We start from the raw sequence: 20,554 nt of genomic DNA, 5'->3' as shown, positions 1-20,554 counted from the left end.
TGCTGTGCGTTTGCTTTTCACCCGCGCACATTGCCACCCGCCACACATCAATTTGCTCTCGCATTTCACTCATATGCGTTGTTGATTTTTTTGCGTATAGTATGGTTCCATCTTTCATTTCTAGACATTTGGTACTTGAAGTGACCCCGCTCCCCTCTGCCGTTCGACCTACGCGCTGCTGTGTGTGGCATGCAACATTGCTCGCGTACGCAAAAGTTTGTATGCGTGTGTGTGATTTTTTCACATATATCAGCATGTATGTATAGTTGTTTGCATTTCTGTTTGTTTCTGGTTTAAATTGCGCTTTCATAATTTTAACTCTCTGCAAACACTAGACTTTTCATACACACACTCACTCATGCCTATGCATATGTATGCATGCCACTCATGTATGCAAACACAGACGTGCTGTTATTCGTCTTCTACGCTCTTTTATTGTTGTAGTTGTTCGTAACTTATGTAGCAGAAACGCTGACACAGTGAACTGAAATGCAAGTTTGCGTGCTTGTGTTGCCGTGTAAAAAAATACCGCTAGACGTTGCACTTAAAAGTATGAAAATTGTTGACACACCAAAAAGGCACTGATATCCCCAGATATTGTATTTTGTTGGTGTTTGTAGGCGCTGTTGTTTTTTTCTACATTTATTTCGTGCTCCTTCTGCATCTGTATGCGTAAAAATTGCCGGTGAATAGTTAATTGACCTTCGTGTAAGGCAAAGCAGTTAAAGTTGCCTTTTGAACCAATATGTGTTTGATTTTTGTGCGTGTAGCTCAAGTATTATTTTATATGAGTGTGTGATATTTTTTTACTTCAATGATAACTTTTACTTAAGATAGCACCTTTAATTCCCGCTTACCTACAAGTCATAGTCGCAGTGAAATATGTGGTTTAATACCTAGAGATTGCCTTTTCCTTCATTCTGTTGAAAATTATCCACCTAGCCAGCGTAGCCGCTGTTTTTTTATTCGCTGGACTATGTCTATGTCGTCGAATAACACATCATTCCATCTTTTGACGACAGGAGATATTTCGTCTTGTCCTCGTTCACTACCAGACCCATACGATTCGCTTCCTTATCCAGGCGGGAAAAATCAGAACTATTAGCTTTCGATAAAATTGTTCAATCACTCAATGTGATGTGATGTTATAAAATTTGCAGTGAAATAACCGAGTTTTCATAGAGTATTTAGCGATTCTACTGTTCGAAAGCATGAACTCAATTAGTTTTAGAGCAGACTTAGTGATCTAGTGTGTTGAATGAATGTATAGACAACATGCTGATGATTGATATCAGCTGCTACGGATAGTAAGTGACGTGCTATACATCAGAGTATTTATGTAAATCTTGATAGTGTGACGTTATTTGATGTGATGCTGTAAATGTGTTGTGGCAATGGGATGTAAATATGATATAACGTGACTTAATGTTCTATGAGAGTATGCGATGTTGATAATAATGTGATATGAAGATCCGATGTGACCCGATCTTGTGTTGTGATTTGATTCTATGCTATATGATATGATGATAATTGATGTTATCCAATATAATGTGATATGTTTTAATATGATGGGATGTGAAGAACCATGATGTGATGTTATGTGTTATAAAGGTTAGGTTAGGTTAGGTTAAACTGGTAAGCCAATACGCCACACATAGACCTATTTAGGTCCTTTACGATGCTAAATGGAGTGCCGTCACGGTGTCCACGAGAAGTAGGCATCCTTTAGGATGCCTGCGCTTGACGCGAATTTTAAAAGCATTTGTGGGTTCACTTTCGATACCTCTTCCAGATTCTCATATTGTGAGGCCCCCAAGGCGAAGTCGCTGCCTTGACAATGCAGCGCAGGTGCACAGAAGATGCGTCATTGTTTCTATTGCACCTTGCTCTTGACATTTCCTGCAGTTATCTCGATCTGTAAATCCCATTTTGTAGGCATGTGCCACCACCAGACAGTGACCTGTGTGTATTCCCACCAAACTCCTACAGTCCCTTCTATCGAGTGACAGAATGAGTTTGGTGTACTTCTGGTCTACGGTTTTACACATGGCTTTAGCGGTTTTACACTCCGGTATATTTGTCCAACGGGTTAGGATTTTTCTTTTTCATGCCCCTGTCCAGATCATCGAACAGACATGGGATGGGTTTGCCAATGTTATTCGCGTTTCCGGAAGACAGTTTTACACCATTCTTGGCAATTTCGTCCAAATTTCTCGTTGCCTTCAATGCCTTTATGTCCTGGCACCCAGTAGAAGTGAAGACACGTGTTCCTAGCAACTCTCTCCACTGCCATCCTGGTATCCAAAACACTTTTGGCCGAAATGCAAACCGAGGTTGTTGCCTTGATTGCTGCTTGACTGTCTACGTAGATATTGACTTTGGAGTAGCCGGCTGCTGTATTGAGGGCTAGCTCTGCTTTCCCAATAGCAAATATCTCCGCTTGAAAAATACTGCAGTGGTATATTCCAGCACGTACCCCGTCCTCCATTTTCGAGCCATCCGTGTAGATATTCAATGTGCTGCTTGAGGTTATCATTCCCTTACGCCAGCCGCCTTTTTCCAGGTTCACCCGGAATCTTCTTTCCCAGTTCATGAGTGGGGTCAAGTAGTCGGTACCGCCCCTACTCACCGAGCTGTGCCCAAAAGTTCTATGCGTAAATTCTCCTCCCGCCCCTATGTGTTATAAAGATATGATATGATTTGCCGTGGCTTACAATATTGATGTGATTTGATTCTATACTATATGATATGCTGATACCTAAGGTAACTCAATGTGATCTGATTTAACATGCTAGTGACGTGATATGATTTAATGTGCCACATAAAAGATTAGAATTCATCTTATGATGTGATTTGATTCTAAGTTATATGAAATCATTGACTTAATAAACGCTTACTTGATACAATTCAATATGATATGATTTCAAATGTTAGGATGTGAAGGTACATCATGCAATTTGCTAAGATTTGCGCTGTAATATGATTTCACGTGGCTTACGACAGTGAATATATTATAAGATATGATGACACATAATGTAACTCAATGCGATATTTAATATGCTGCTGACGTGATATGATTTAATATAACACATAAGACATTGTGACTTGATCTTGTGGTGTGATTTTATGTTATATGAATTTTTTAAAATACTCGTATATGTAGTGCAATATTGTATGAAATGATGGTCCTTCATGAGATGTAATATTCTATTGTGATGTTATGTGCTGCCTTATGATGCAATATGATTCAAAGCAAATTGCTGTAATGAAATGCAATAAGATGTCATATGATATGATCTGATGAAAAGTAAAGTGAAATGATGTGATGTGATATGATACAATAGTACTTCTAAATGATGTGATATGATGCACTTTCGTCTATTTTTTTATCTCAAATACTTAGAGTATCTAACATATTAATGAGTACTATAAAATATTGTACCTCTACTATTGCTTTCACACGACATCATATGATATTTTCTAATGCGTTGTGATTGAATGTGATGCACTCTTAAGTTTTTATAAGATAATGGGACTTTTAGGTAAATTTTACAGCAGTGATGCGTAAGCAACAACGTAACAGCGACGACAAATGTAAACTAACAGTCAAAGCACTGTTACTTTAGTGCATGTAAACTAACATAAAATGTAAAGTTAACAGAATTTTAACTTTTAACTAACAATTCGAAAATGCTTAAAGCAACTCCTAATATTTCTTAAATTGTTAATTCTATGCTAGATATTAAAAAAAAAAATAAAAAAATACTTTTTATAAAAAAAAGAATCGATTTTTGAGCCCTTTTTTTATATAAAAAATATATATTTTTAAATGTTTCAATTTCTTTTCGATGTAAAAAAATATAAAATTAAAGAAAATATTTTAAGTTTAACTGAACTTAATACTACAAAATATTTGAAATTTATTTTTATACCTTATATACCAACTTGAGACTCCTCAACAACTTTAATAAAAGTTCTTCTAAAATACCAAAGCAAAATAGCACAGACCACTTTCTACTGCTGCATTAATCTTTTCTCTTGCTTTCCACTTATTTTTTCCGGCATTTTCAATTTACTTTTCTCATATTTGTTTCGCTCACTTTAGATATTCTTTGCCTAACTATTGCAATGTGACTGCCATATTGGCTTTTCAAATTATTTGTGAAAACTTAAATGAAAACTCGCAAGCAAAGTAACTTTTCGTTGCCGTAACAAACGAACAACAGCATGACGTGCAACAACAACTATAAAAAAATAGCAACCAAAAACCGGTCATAAAGTCGACCAACTTTGTGTTTTTCGCAATTTTTTTTTTTTTTTTTTGTTGTAACTAGCATGTACTACTTGAAAGCTTGATTTTTGTTGTAATTTTTTGCTGTGACCAACAATGCTTGTTATTGTTCTGGCCGTAACTTGCTCGTATTTTCATTGTTATACATGAGTGTATGTGTGTGTGTGTGTGTGCGAGTATTTGCTGGCTTTCTGATATATTTAGGAGCTTCACTTTGTCACTTAGTTGCACATCCAACTCATCGCGAGGTTACTATTAAACTTTTCAAGTTTTCTGCTTGTGTCTCTCTGTGTATGTGTGTGTGCAGAAGTTTTATAGATTTTCGGCAATGCTAGTTTGAGAAATTTAACTAACTTTACTACGTACAAGCAACTAAAATGTGCATGATAACTGTACTTTACGCTGTTTATTGTCGCTTGGTTGGTGACACTGTTGGTTTGTATGTGTGTGTGTGCGCTTGTGCTTTTTACCGCTATGTGAGGTCAACCATATAGTTTATTGTTGGAAATCAGTAAGTCATACTTTAGCTAGAAGTTTGCTCTGTAAATTAAAAATAAAAAGTGTATATACATATATATCACATGCTTAATATTGCACTTCTGTGATGTTTTTTTTAATTTCTTTGTACAAAAATTTGAAATATAAATTTTACAATTTATTATTCTTATTAAGTTCAATGATTAACTACCATTATGCCTCTCCATTACAAACATAATTATTTGCTTTAATTTAATATAAAAAAATTACAAATTTTTTCTCATCACTGTACATTTACTTATCACATATAATTATAATCCTACCGGTATTCTGAATTTCATGAGAACTGCATTTAGCAAACTCATACAGTTTGCTTAAGAGAGCATGAACTCAAGCGCAACAGCATTTAAATGTTTGTTTCAAGAATTTTCAAAATGCAAATGCCAAGTAAAAGCATATAAGTATGTCTTCATTTATGCATTCTTACTTGTGTGTATGGCTTTGTTTTAAAAGTTCTTGTGAAAAGTTTTCTATTTAAAATGAAAGTTGGTTTGCATTCGTTGCTACTGAGATCACTCATACGCCATGTAGGTCTCTTAATGAAATACAATCCTTGGCAGTACCTTTATATGAGCTATTCGTAATAATTTTTTCTGAGATATCTATGTGAATATGTGAACAATAAAACAAAAACATTAGTTAGTGAAAGGTTTTCTTATTATATTTTTTTTAATTATTTAAGGAGGTAGGTTAAGCTTTTATAATAATTTTTTGTTTTATTTATTTAAGACTTGATCAAATATTTGGCAATTATTAATAATTATCTCGACTTATTTATTAACTTTTGAAGATTTTGTCTTAAATTTATTATTTTCATATTTTTTTTTTAAATTACAATAACAAAAAAAAGTATACCAAGCTTGTGTCTGGCTTATATTATACCCATATATTTGATATATGTGACCTGGTCTACGGAAAGGGGGCTTAGGTGTCAAAAAATCAATTTTCACTTTTTAGTTGATTCGGATGGAAGATGAGATGCTTTTTCACGTGATAGAATCCAAAAAGTCATAACTTGTTTGAAAATTCCCTAAAAATATAAAGAAAGAAGAGTAAAAATACGAAAAAATATAATTTTTTTGTAATGAACAAAATACATTGAATTATAAGCTATGATTATACACTAGAAAAACGTATTATGGGCCAAAAATAATAATGCTGAGTAGTTTTTGTATTTTTCTTTGTTGTCATTTTCCTTGAGATCTTTTTACGTGTTGATCCTGAGGAAGATGGACCTGGTTCCTCGTCTGGTTTGAGAACATCTTCACTAGTTTTTGCCTTCCGTTTCTTCGATGGCAAATCTTTCGGGCATGTATTCTGGTACTTGGATTGCCTTAAGATAATATTCAAAGTACTTTTGGTCTTACTTTTTTTGGACAATATTTTTTATAATATTGTCATTAAGATTTTTATATACGGATTTATAGAGTAATATCTCTGAGTAAGTATAGACCTTATCACACAAGGAAAAATGCATAAAAATAGGAAAAAAATATAGACGAGTTTATTAGTAGCTTTTGCCGTTTAATTGTGACTATTTTTCAGTTCGTTCGTTTCATAGAATCTTTCAAATTCGTCTGAGATCATATATTCATCGCTTATCCGCTCTTCAGTTTATTTGGCTTAAAATTATAACCTTTGAGTTCACCAATTTCCAATGATATCAATGCACTTTCGGGTCTTCATTACATACATAATACACATATATTATTTAGTGCCACAATGAGACCAATAAATCTAACACGCCACTGGTTAAACTGTTCAGAAAAAATTACCTCACGAATTCAATCAATTTAGCCACATGCTTTTTTATGTGCCTTTGAGTGAAACTAAATACTTCATTAACTCTAGAAATGGAAAACAGATGTTCCCACCATAATAAATAGTGCTCACAGAAGCGACTCTTCGAATATTAAATTATATTTCATAAAAGCTCTAATTAAATGGCCAAATTTACAATATTTAAAGTCTTTTCGCACAGGAGTTAATTAATCGATTAACCAGCCTCCGCTCGATTAAAGCACTGATTTATATCGTTATACCATAAAATAAAATTCTTATTTTACTACATTAATTATTAATCGAATACAAAGCGAGTAGAAACTGAAATGCAGCTCTGCAGGTTGTTGTCCACGCTGTAAATTTGGTTGTGCTTATTGATAAAATATAATAAAAAATAAATCAGTTGACGAAATGTGCCAACAGTTTATGAACTGAAACAAAAAATGTATAACAGCTTTCGTTAATCGAATAGCCGGCTATGCGAAAGGCAAAAACTGGTTTCTCAATTGTAATTAATATATGAAATTAATTTCACTATGCGAAGAGGCTAGTAATTGTTTAATTATCGAGTGTAAAATATGTATTAGAAATATATGGAAATTAAATTAAATTAGTCTCTAGGCTCTATTAAGTTCAAACAAATATTTGTTGAGTTAAATAATCTTCTAAAAGCAGTTAAGTTTTATAATGGATTTAGATTTATTTATGTATTTTTAAGGTCTAACAGCAAACCTTTCTGCAATTTTTAAGTTCAAAGCAGACCATAAAACTAGATGTGCAGCGAATTAGTACTCAATCAAGTAGACTTTAATCCATTTGTTATACACATTCACACACATGTTATTCTTTAATTGCAATCTTTTTTCTACCATTTTTTCCTGCCACATCATTATGGTCATTGCCTCACCCACATTGTGCAATATGCTTATAAAATGAATGAAATAATTTTTTACATTATCACGTTCCTAATTACAAGTGCAAAGCAGCTCAGCTCAGTACGACTACAATACATTCCATAATCTCACATATTTTTCACCAGCTACTTTTATTTTGATGACATTCCTTTACAAGCCACCATACACATTGTTTTTGTTGGCCACGTTATCAACGGTGGTGCACACAACAGTGATGTGGTTAACTGCACACATACATACATATACATATATATATATAAACATTGTTATCACCATTGTGCTTTTAAGTGAAAGCCATTGTTTTTTTGGTAGTTGTTGTTGTTGCTTTTGGGTACATATTTTTATACCGTGTCATCTTTTACGAGTACTCGCGATATACGCATGGAGACTGACTGAGTGTATAACTTAGCTTACACGCCTTGTTACTTTTAGGGTATACATGTACGAGTTTGGATTATGTATGTTTGCCTGTGTATGTCTGTAGTGATAGTAAAAATGTGCAGGCAGTACATGCCGCGTTGCCCTGAATTTTAATTACACCACTGAGACAACAAAACAACGTCGCACCCTTTCGATAAGAAGCGTTAAGTTCAGCCAATCCTTTTATGCTTGACTCTTGTGAAGCTTTTCCGTTATATACATACATCTGTATAGACATACAGACATACAAATATTTCACTTATTCTCAGTCCTGTCTTACATTTAATCACTTATATAACAATTCATTTGTTTTCTTACAGTTATCGCTTCACACAAATCGCTGTGGATGCACAGATAAAAACGCCCGGCGGAAAGACTTATGATGTGATATTCATCGGCACGGGTAAGAATACAAGAGAGAAGAAAAATAAAGAGAAAGAAAAATGAATATTTTTTTTATTTTTAAGACATTTAGATATTTATATTACACAATTTTGTATTATTTTTTCATACCCACAGATCATGGCAAGATTATTAAGTCCGTCAATGCTGAATCAGCCGATTCGGATGCGAAGGTTTCATCAGTGGTGATTGAGGAAATCGATGTGCTGCCGAAAAGTGAACCCATAAGAAATTTGGAAATTGTGCGCACCATGCAATATGGTGAGTTTGACTAAAAAAAATATAAAAAAATACATAAAACAAAATAAAATAAAAATAAATAAAATTAAATTAAATACAATCAAAATTAAATAAAAATGAAATGAAATTAAATTAAATTAAAATAAATTAAATTAAAAAAAAAAAATAAAAAATATAAAATAAAATAAAATAAAATAAAAAAAAAATAAAATTAAAAAAAAAAAAATAAAATATAATATAATAAAAATAAGTAAAATTAAATTAAATTAAATTCAAAAAAATAAAAAATAAAAAAATAAAATAAAATAAAATAAAATTAAATTAAATTAAATTAAATTAAATTCAAAAAAAAAAAATAAAAAATAAAAAATAAAATAAAATAAATAAAAATAAAATAAAATAAAAAAAATAAAATTAAAAAAAAATAAAATAAAATTCTAAATAATAAAATAAAATAAAATATAATAAAAATAAGTAAAATTAAATTAAATTAAATTCAAAAAAATAAAAAATAAAAAAATAAAATAAAATAAAATAAAATGAAATAAAATAATATTTATACTAAATTAAATTAAATTAAATTAAATTAAACTAAATTAAATTAAATTAAATTAAATCAAAATTAATTAAAATTAATTAAATTAAAATATACATATATAAATCACTTATATATTATAAAAAGTATACTTTTCCATGTATTCCAACGATTTCAAGCAATTAACAACACCGCTTGTCATACATTGATTACAATTGTCGTGTCGTACTACGCGAAGAAGACTCATTAAAAAAATAAAATAAAATAAAATAAAAATAAATTAAATTAAATAAAAATAAAATAAAATAAAAAAAATAATATAAAATAAAATAAAATAAAATAAAATAAAATAAAAAAAAATAAAATTAAATTAAATTAAATTCAAAAAAAAAATAAAAATAAAAAATAAAATAAAATAAATAAAAATAAAATAAAATAAAAAAAAAATAAAATTAAAAAAAAAATAAAATAAAATAAAATAAAATTCTAAATAATAAAATAAAATAAAATATAATAAAAATAAGTAAAATTAAATTAAATTAAATTCAAAAAAATAAAAAATAAAAAAACAAATTAAAATAAAATAAAATACAATAAAATAAAATAAAATAAAATAAAATAAAATAAAATAAAATAAAATAAAATAAAATAAAATAAAATAAAATAAAATAAAATAAAATAAAATAAAATAAAATAAAATAAAATAAAATAAAATAAAATAAAATAAAATAAAATAAAATGAAATAAAATAATATTTATACTAAATTAAATTAAATTAAATTAAATTAAATTAAATTAAATTAAACTAAATTAAATTAAATTAAATGAAATTAAATCAAAATTAATTAAAATTAATTAAATTAAAACATACATATATAAATCACTTATATATTATAAAAAGTATACTTTTCCATGTATTCCAACGATTTCAAGCAATTAACAACACCGCTTGTCATGCATTGATTACAATTGTCGTGTCGTACTACGCGAAGAAGACTCATTAAAAAAATAAAATAAAAAAAAAATAAAATAAAATAAAATAAAATAATATTTATACTAAATTAAATTAAATTAAATTCAAAAAAAAAATAAAATAAAATAAAATTTATAATAAATTAAATTAAATTAAAATTAATTATATTAAAATATACATATATAAATCACTTATATATTATAAAAAAAATACTTTTCATAATAAACATGTATTCCAACGATTTCAAGCAATTAACAACACCGCTTGTCATGCATTGATTACAATTGTCGTGTCGTACTACGCGAAGAAGACTCATTAAAAGTTGCCACATTTTGTTTAACTTTTTATTATATTCATTTTTTTCATTACCTTTTTTATTCATTACACAGACCAACCAAAGGATGGCAGCTACGATGACGGAAAATTAATCATTGTCACCGATAGCCAAGTGATTGCAATACAATTGCATCGCTGTCACGATGACAAAATCACCAGCTGTAGGTAAGTACAAAATGATAGTTGATTTTCGCTGTTGTTGCTGTTGTTGTTTTCACAGTTTACTTTACCGCTGACGCTCGCTATTGTCAGTTACTGCAAAGTCAGTGACACATTGAGTCCGCCAATGGTTAGCCGTTGCATACTTGTTGGTGTGCGGCTGTTAATTCGTTACAAAAGAATGTAAAAGAATGCAAAAAGGATGCGCATTTTTTATTAGTGTGGTACAGATTTTTGTTGAAAAACATTGCTATGAGTATAGAATTATGCGTAGAAATATTTTTTTCTTTAATTTTTTCGTATATTAATTGTATGTGAGCCTAAAGGTAGGCAACTTTTTTCAAACAACTTATATTTTATGTAGAATCTTTTCAGTCGCGAGTATTATTTTTTGTATAAGTGGCGTAGTTTCGAAACTAATCGTAAAAAATTTAAAGTTTTATTTATAACTTTAATCTTTAATATTTTTCGTATTTTCATAATCAATTTATTTCTTATTAAAAAATGTTAAATTAAAATTTAATTAATTCAATATTTTAGTTTAATCGTTTTTATTTTACATTACCAGTTTATTAATTCTTAAAAAATCTAAAATTTTAACTTTTTTATAGAAAATTTTACAAAATTTTTATTGAATTATGTTATGTTATATATTATATATGATTAGATACACAAAAAAAAATGTTATTTCTTAATCTTTCAACAAAACTGTATCACCTTAATATTAGGTCATACAATATCTGTATATATACTTTATTATTTATATTTAAATTTTCCATTGTTCACTATATTTCTCCACTTCTCAATCTTCCTCTCGCTTTACCTTACCACCCATCCATTCACAGTGAGTGCGTAGCGCTGCAGGATCCATACTGTGCTTGGGATAAAATTGCTGGAAAATGCCGTTCACACGGTGCGCCACGTTGGCTCGAAGAAAATTATTTCTATCAGAATGTTGCAACTGGGCAACATGCGGCATGCCCATCAGGTAAGCAATATATATAGTGCAAGGTATTTTAAAAAAGATTTTATAATTTCGTATTAAATTACATGTAGACAGATCTACAGTTTACCATATACTCTGATATTTATAAACACACATGTTCGCAGTTGTTACACATTTGCTTTTGCATATATTTCTCTATATATAACTGCACATGCCAGTATCTCTCGATGTGGCATATTCCATACAACTTACTGCCCTGCAGTTAAATGAAACTCACATATCTGTACATATTTAATTCCAGAAAATAATCCTATATAAAAGCGAGAAATTCAGCAATATTAATTTTTGTTATTCTGTCATTATAACAACGTACATTCCATGTGTATCGCTCATGGTGCGCTCCTGGCAGAGATTTGGCCGCGTGCCAGTTAATGGCAAATTGCCAAACTCGATGCTCAAATTAAATTCCACAGTTGGTGTACAAGTGTAGTAAAGGAGAAATTTATGAATTTCAATTGAAAATATATGAGAGTTTCAGTGTCTTTGTATAGCTCACTGTTGACCTGCCAGAAACTCTCATTGAATGGAGCATGTCAGCTGGTTATTACTATTCATATGCTCCATTTAATTACAGAGTAAATTGAGAGGTAGTCAGTTTTCGAAGACCTTTATATGTCTTCAAAATATATTAATTTCAAATCTACTTTCAGAATTTTTTCGAATTCCTCAACACTTTTGAGAGGTTTAACACTAAAATTCTTCGAATAATTTTATGTTTAGAAAGCAAGGGACACAAATTTGGCGTAAAAGTTTGCTGAAATTTGAATTTGGTGGATTCTTATTGGAAATAAGAAATTTGAATTTGGTAGATTCTTATTGATTGGAAATAACAGTTTCAGTTTCATATAATTATATCCGTCTATTCTCACTAAGTAGTATTGCGCTCTACCAGAACACTTAAGATCACTTTAAATATCGCCCGTAGATCAACTGGTAGATAGAGAAGGTTTGCCTTCCATTCTTATGAACGTTGAAACGTATAAGATCTCCAAGTTTAAGTTCATTCTTCAAAGACTCCACCCTTTAAAGACTTTAATTACTACTCATGTTTCTCACTAAGTAGTGCCGCCTTCTACCAGAATACTTAAGGTCACTTTAAATATCGCCCATTCTTTTGAAATTTGAAACTTATAAGATCTCCAAGTTTAAGTTCTTCCACTCCAGTTTAAGGACTCCACTCTTTAAAGACTTTAATTACTACTCATGTTTCTCACTAAGTAGTGCCGCCTTCTACCAGAATACTTAAGATCACTACTCCCGTCGATAAACTTGTAGATAGAGAGGGTATCGTTTCCACTCTTCTGAATGTTAAATCTTAATAGATCTTTGAGTTTAAGATCTTCATTTAAAGATCCCATACTATATTATCACTAGTCATGTTTCAAGAGCATAACTATCCACTCTAATATTCGGTCTCTAGTTAAACTATAGTCGAAATATATTTGCAAAAGCACTTGTGTAATAACGAAAAACAACTTTTACTCTTATATATATGTATTTACCGTTATGAATTTAAATTTTTTATTCAAACATTTTATTGAAACACCCCAAAAAAACAAAATAAGTTTCCAAAGACAATAACGATTTTTTATTTTTTCTTTATTTTCGTATCAATCATTTGTAATCATCTCATTTATGCATTTTCATTTTCAACGCACATTCTACTACTATTCTGTTTTCTTTTTTTATTGTAACCTCACCACAATAACAACACTAAAATATTGCATATTTAATACATACCCGACTCGTCCCCCGCCACCACTCTTGCACTCTATCATTGCACCGCCTCTATTCTCAGCATACACTCCATTCACATTTGCAGGTAAAATCAATTCGAAGGATGCGAATGTTGGCGAACAGAAGGGCTATCGTGACGATATGGATTTGTTGGATTCACGGCGCCAAGGCAAAGATCAAGAGATCATCAATATTATGGGTGATAAAAATTTCGAAGGTAAGATTAAAGCCATTTCGTTGTTGCCTATTTTCAATCAAACTTATTGTGCAACGTATTGTAATAATAATAATAAAAAACTAACTCCAAACCACATCCTCATCCTTTTTTGTACATATGTAAAAAAGCTTGTATGTGTTGTAGTGTCCCAGAGCTAACTTTATGTTTATATAGTATTCGTATTCTGCTTCTTCATGCATGATAGTGCAACATCTATTTACAAAAGTGTATATAGGGTGGTCCAAATATGGGTTATTATTTTAATATTTTTATGCTACTAGTTGAATGATTTATTTCTACTGAAGAATCCAAAAAATATAAGCTTAAAAAATTTATTTCTATGAAATTAAAAAAAAGTTTCAATGTCATTAATGGAATGTATCTAGTTAGGAGGCCTAAAATATTAGGGTTTTCAAACATTTTTCCTTAAAAAACTTCTAAATTTAATATTTTAAGAATTTGTACAAATATTATGGTAACTTTAAAGAGTATTGAAAAATTTTTTTTTGTAAAAATAACAGGTTCTCCCAAAATTTCGTTTTGTGGAGGCCACTATATCTCTGAAGTGGATCACCTGAAATGATGAGATCAAACGAATTTTGTATAATCGTAGAGCAAATCGAGAAAATCGCAAAACAATTTTTTTTTTACAAAATGGCGGCTTTCCAAAAAAAATCGATTTTGTGCCATAATTTGTATTAAAAACATTTTTCTATTGATAATAAAAAAGCTTCGATTAGGTTCTGGAAAATCTACTTCAGAAGCCTGTGTAAAACTTTGGCACTAATCGGTTCAGCCGTTACCGAGAATTCTCGGTCACCGACTTTTGAAACACAGTTTTGAGAGAAAGAAGGCACCATACCCCTCTACTAGTTTCAAATGCTCTGACGAGTCATTACAATTATGTGTGTAACTTCAAAAATAACCCCCGGATTGACTTAAAATTTTCAGAGCGTTTACTTGAATACAGGTATTTTAGGAAAGTGAAATAAAACTAGATTTTTTTGAAAATTCTAACCATATGTAACCCCTTAAAGTAGGAGTAAACCTTAAGAAAGTTTTTTTCCTTGATATTTGATCGTTGAGCAAGTTCCTCAAACCATTTGTGGCATCCTTTAGATTTTTATAACAAATTTCACTTCAAAATGTCATCTTTGAATACTTAAAATTTCTTCATTTAGCTAAAACAATTGTTATTTAATGTTCCAAAACTTCAGCAAATTTTTCTTTTAATTCAAACTCTAATCTAGTTCTCGTAATAAAGCTCAAAAGCATAAATTTTTGTTAAAGTAGAGGAAATAATCAAGGAAAATAAACAAAAATTACCTAAACAAAAAATTTTCGCAATTTCTCAATGTCTTTATGTTTTTTTTTTTTTTTGTGGAAAACCACGTCCTCTTCAATGATAGTTACCAAATCATCACGATCTGGATTTAGTGATATTATGTATACGCATTTGTAGATGGAAAGGTATTTTCGTTTTTCTTTTGCAAAATTCACACAATTTTAAATGATAAATATGCCATATCATATACCCCAATGATATAAATATATCATGCCCTTTCCCATGATATAAAAATCATCTAGTTAGTCCGTAGTCGTTGAAGTTCTAAGCTTCTTTTGTTTGCCTATAGAGTGGTGTCTCATCCGAGGCTTTTGTCGATTTTTCATTGGTACTTCGTTTTTATGTGGTGGGTCCCAAATCCTACTCACAACCGCTGAAGCGGGTTCGCCTTTAACTCGCCTTCAAACTGATGTTTGTTAGCTACTCAGAGGATACTTGGTCTAAAACCGGAAGTCGTGAGCATCTTGAATCATGTGGAGAAGAATCGTTTCTGGCCACGCCCAAGTGAATGGCAATCAAAAACTTTCCTCATTAACGTGAACTTCTACACATGATCCCATCCATCCATTTATGGTCCTCAGAAAATTGGCAACGGCGAATTGACATATGTAGTTCAGCGAATAAAAAGACAACGGCTACGCTGGCTAGATCATGTTTTCCAAATGGACGAAAACACTCCAGCTCTGAAAGTGTTCGATGCAGTACCCGCCGGAGGAAGGGGAAGGAGGAGGGACCAGGTGGAGAGCGACATGTTTACACTTGGGATCTCCAGCCGGCGTCGAACTGCGAAGGAAAGAGAGGAGTGGCACGCTATCATCTATTTGGCTATAACCGGCTAAACGGTTTCAAAGCCAATCACATATGTACATACATTTCAGCCAACACTCTTACTGCAATATTACGCCTGGTGCTTTGGCTGAAATTTCCTAGAAAAATGCAACAGATCAACTTTAGCGACTACTTAAATCATGCTACACGAAATGAGCTTGGTTTAAAGAAAAATATTTCGAAATTTCTTTAGAGATTTATCTGCGTTACTAGTCAAACAGACAAGGCCAGTAGAGGTATTACGCACCTACAGTCCTTTATAACTCTGCTAAAACTTAACCAATTTCCATGTTCTTGGTGTCAATTTAAAGGTTATCACTTAGCGCTTATATTCTCATATTTAATTTTAACGATTTAGATATTATTGGCAATTTTACAAGAGAAAATTAAAAATTCGATTCTTTTTTTATTATTTGGTAATTTTTGTGTAAGAAAAATGTATATAAACCCTATTTGGACCCACCTATTTATTGATCCACCAGTCAACCGCTGCTCTGTGTGCTTAATGATGACAATGACACAGCTTGTCCGGATTTATGGCATTTTCACATTTTCTTTGATATCCTTTTATAGTAAAGCATATCGTTGTTGTTATTATTGTACTGATAATAAAACTCGTCTAAGCCATACTAACTTCTGTAGAGTGTGTAATTTTTAACTTTCCGCTTTTACCTGCATATCTTGGCACACACATATATATATATAATATATATCTATATAAATAATATCACATGCTTGACTAACATTCAACTATTTGTTGTTGTTGTTGTGGGCGTCTTATGATGTATTGTTTTAGATTTACGTATTTTATTACACTAAGCAGTGGTTGTATATATGTATTTATATAGATAAACGAGTGAACATATATGTGTGTGTTGTTGTATTTATGTTGTAGTTGTTAAAACATGGCTGCATGCATGACTTGACAGCTTGTCTGGCTGCTGTAACTTATATGCACATATTTGCCTTTGTTAGCGTATATATATTGTTTTTGTTTTTTTGTATTTTGTTGTAAAAATATGAATGACTAAGCTACTTTTTTGTGCTTGTGTGTGCGTTTGACTTTTTCATGCGCTCTTTGCTTCGTTGATTCTACGCTTTTTTTGTTATAGTTTATCATATTTTTATTGTTGATATTTATTTGCCATTTTAGACATTTGCAGTTGCATTGATTGGTGCAGTTTATGCGCTCAATCAAAATATATTTTCAGCATATATGTATGTATGTAGTTACAGTTATGTAGATTTAATGTGCTGTTTTTGCTATTGTTTTGTGGTATCATATTTATATTTATTCAGGAGACTTTGCATGCGCTTTTATTTGATTAATCTTTCATTCTTAAGCTGATTTTATAAGCTACATATAGCATCCTATACACATGTGTTTGTTTACAAATATACACTCCAAAGGTATATAACAATGAGTGCAAGAAGCTGATGTAATAAATATGTAGATTTGTTCCTGCAAGAAATTTGATGACCAGTATATGGAAACACTGAGCATAAAATTCTTTGAACTCAAGATAACAAGAGGTAGAACTAGAGGTAGATTACTGGGAAAAATATAAATTTCCTCTCCGAGTGAAACATTAGTATATAATAAGTGAGAGAATTCGTTTATAACAAATAAAACTATTGAAAATCACAAATGTGTATGATTTAAAATGGATAGGTGTAACGGTTATACCAGCTTGAGTAGATATTGGTATCAGTGTAAAGGTAATATCGTCGCACTTCTACCCTAATCCAAATGTATTCCAAAACTCTTATGCTTACCGATTTGTAGCGGAAAAGACATTTTCGTTTTTCTTTCGTTAAAAACTATGCAATTAGAAATTTTATCTATATAATCTATATAACACTCGTATAGCCAATGACACGCCCTTTCCCATGATACCAAATTCATTCGAATCGGTCCATAATTACAGAAGTTATAAGCTTCTTTAGTTTGACTTTTCCCGGCAACACCCTTGCTGCACGTTTATGGGCGCCTGGTGCTTTGGCGGAAATTTGCCCAAAAAATTCAACATTTTGATTTCAGTGACAATCATTTATCTCGCATGCTATACAAAATTACCAAAAAATGTCAAACACGCAAACTTTAAATGTCGTCCGAAAATTCATCATAACTTGGCTAAAACTGAACGGAATTTATTGATATTGGTATCGGTGGAAAGGTAATATCGTCGCACTTCTACCCTAATCCAAACTTTCTCCAAGACTCTTATGCTTACCGATTTGTAGAGGGAAAGACATTTTCGTTTTTCTTTCTTTAAAAACTATGCAATTAGAAGTGATATCTATATAATCTATATAACACTCGTATAGCCAAAGACACGCCCTTTCCCATGATACCAAAATCATTCGAATCGGCCCATAATTGCAGAAGTTATAAGCTTCTTTAGTTTGACTTTTCCCGGCAACACCCTTGCTGCACGATTATGGGCGCCTGGTGCTTTGGCTGAAATTTGCCAAAAAAATGAAGCATTTTGATTTCACTGACTCATTTATATCGCATATGCTATGCTATACAAAATGACCAAAAAATGTCAAACACGCAAACTTGAAATGTCGTCCGAAAATTCTTAATAACTTGGCTAAAACTGAACGGAATTTATTGATATTGGTATCAGTAGAAAGGTAATATCGTCGCACTTCTACCCTAATCCAAACTTTCTACAAGACTCTTATACTTACCGAGTTGTAGAGGAAAAGACATTTTCGTTTTTCTTTGTTTAAAAACTATGCAATTAGAATTGATATCTATATAATCTATATAACACTCGTATAGCCAAAGACACGCCCTTTCCCATGATACCAAAATCATTCGAATCGGTCCATAATTGCGGAAGTTATAAGCTTCTTTAGTTTGACTTTTCCCGGCAACACCCTTGCTGCACGATTATGGGCGCCTGGTGCTTTGGCTGAAATTTGCCAAAAAAATGAAGCATTTTGATTTCACTGACTCATTTATATCGCATGCTATACAAAATGACCAAAAAATGTCAAACACGCAAACTTTAAATGTTGTCCGAAAATTCATCATAACTTGGCTAAAACTGAACGGAATTTATTGATATTGGTATCGGTGGAAAGGTAATATCGTCGCACTTCTACCCTAATCCAAACTTTCTACAAGACTCTTATACTTACCGAGTTGTAGAGGAAAAGACATTTTCGTTTTTCTTTGTTTAAAAACTATGCAATTAGAATTGATATCTATATAATCTATATAACACTCGTATAGCCAAAGACACGCCCTTTCCCATGATACCAAAATCATTCGAATCGGTCCATAATTGCGGAAGTTATAAGCTTCTTTAATTTGACTTTTCCCGGCAACACCCTTGCTGCACGTTTATGGGCGCCTGGTGCTTTGGCTGAAATTTGCCAAAAAAATGAAGCATTTTGATTTCACTGACTCATTTATATCGCATGCTATACAAAATGACCAAAAAATGTCAAACACGCAAACTTGAAATGTCGTCCGAAAATTCTTAATAACTTGGCTAAAACTGAACGGAATTTATTGATATTAGTATCAGTAGAAAGGTAATATCGTCGCACTTCTACCCTAATCCAAACTTTCTACAAGACTCTTATATTTACTTACCGAGTTGTAGAGGAAAAGACATTTTCGTTTTTCCTTGTTTAAAAACTATGCAATTAGAATTGATATCTATATAATCTATATAACACTTGTATAGCCAAAGACACGCCCTTTCCCATGATACCAAATTCATTCGAATCGGCCCATAATTGCGGAAGTTATAAGCTTCTTTAGTTTGACTTTTCCCGGCAACACCCTTGCTGCACGATTATGGGCGCCTGGTGCTTTGGCTGAAATTTGCCAAAAAAATGAAGCATTTTGATTTCACTGACTCATTTATATCGCATGCTATACAAAATGACCAAAAAATGTCATCCACACAAACTTGCAATGTCGTCCGAAAATTCATAATAACTTGGCTAAAACTGAACGGCATTTATTGATATTGGTATCAGTGGAAAGGTAATATCGGCGCACTTCTACCCTAGTCTAAACTTTTTCCAAAACTCTTATGATTACCGATGTGTAGAGGAAAAGACATTTTCGTTTTTCTTTCTTTAAAAACTATGCAATTATAAATGTTATCTATATAATCTATATAACACTCGTATAGCCAAAGACACGCCCTTTCCCATGACACCAAAATCATTCGAATCGGCCCATAACTGCGGAAGTTATAAGCTTCTTTAGTTTGACTTTTCCCGGCAACACCCTTGCTGCACGATTATGGGCGCCTGGTGCTTTGGCTGAAATTTGCCAAAAAAATGAAGCATTTTGATTTCACTGACTCATTTATATCGCATGCTATACAAAATGACCAAAAAATGTCAAACACGCAAACTTGAAATTTCGTCCAAAAATTCTTAATAACTTGGCTAAAACCGAACGGAATTTATTGATATTGGTATCAGTAGAAAGGTAATATCGTCGCACTTCTACCCTAATCCAAACTTTCTACAAGACTCTTATACTTACCGAGTTGTAGAGGAAAAGACATTTTCGTTTTTCTTTGTTTAAAAACTATGCAATTAGAATTGATATCTATATAATCTATATAACACTTGTATAGCCAAAGACACGCCCTTTCCCATGATACCAAATTCATTCGAATCGGCCCATAATTGCGGAAGTTATAAGCTTCTTTAATTTGACTTTTCCCGGCAACACCCTTGCTGCACGTTTATGGGCGCCTGGTGCTTTTGCTGAAATTTGCCCAAAAAATGAAGCATTTTGATTTAGTGACTCATTTATATCGCATGCTATACAAAATGACCAAAAAATG

The 20,554-nt window shown here is 31.4% G+C and overlaps 1 protein-coding gene across 1 annotated transcript in view; it reads left to right on the top strand.

Annotated features, from left to right (window-relative positions):
• Positions 1–20,554, top strand: part of LOC105208519 (semaphorin-1A) — a 386,218-nt gene that overhangs the window by 345,712 nt on the left and 19,952 nt on the right. The window contains 5 exon segments of the mRNA XM_054226324.1: positions 8,265–8,347; positions 8,464–8,607; positions 10,484–10,595; positions 11,435–11,577; positions 13,418–13,549. Coding sequence (XP_054082299.1) covers positions 8,265–8,347; positions 8,464–8,607; positions 10,484–10,595; positions 11,435–11,577; positions 13,418–13,549 — 614 coding nt within the window.

The sequence above is a fragment of the Zeugodacus cucurbitae genome, chromosome 3 (genome assembly GCF_028554725.1).
Source record: "Zeugodacus cucurbitae isolate PBARC_wt_2022May chromosome 3, idZeuCucr1.2, whole genome shotgun sequence".
In the NCBI taxonomy this organism is placed as follows: domain Eukaryota; kingdom Metazoa; phylum Arthropoda; class Insecta; order Diptera; family Tephritidae; genus Zeugodacus; species Zeugodacus cucurbitae.
The sequence above is the reverse complement of the archived record's forward strand: the minus strand, read 5'-3'. Positions and strand labels throughout refer to the sequence as shown.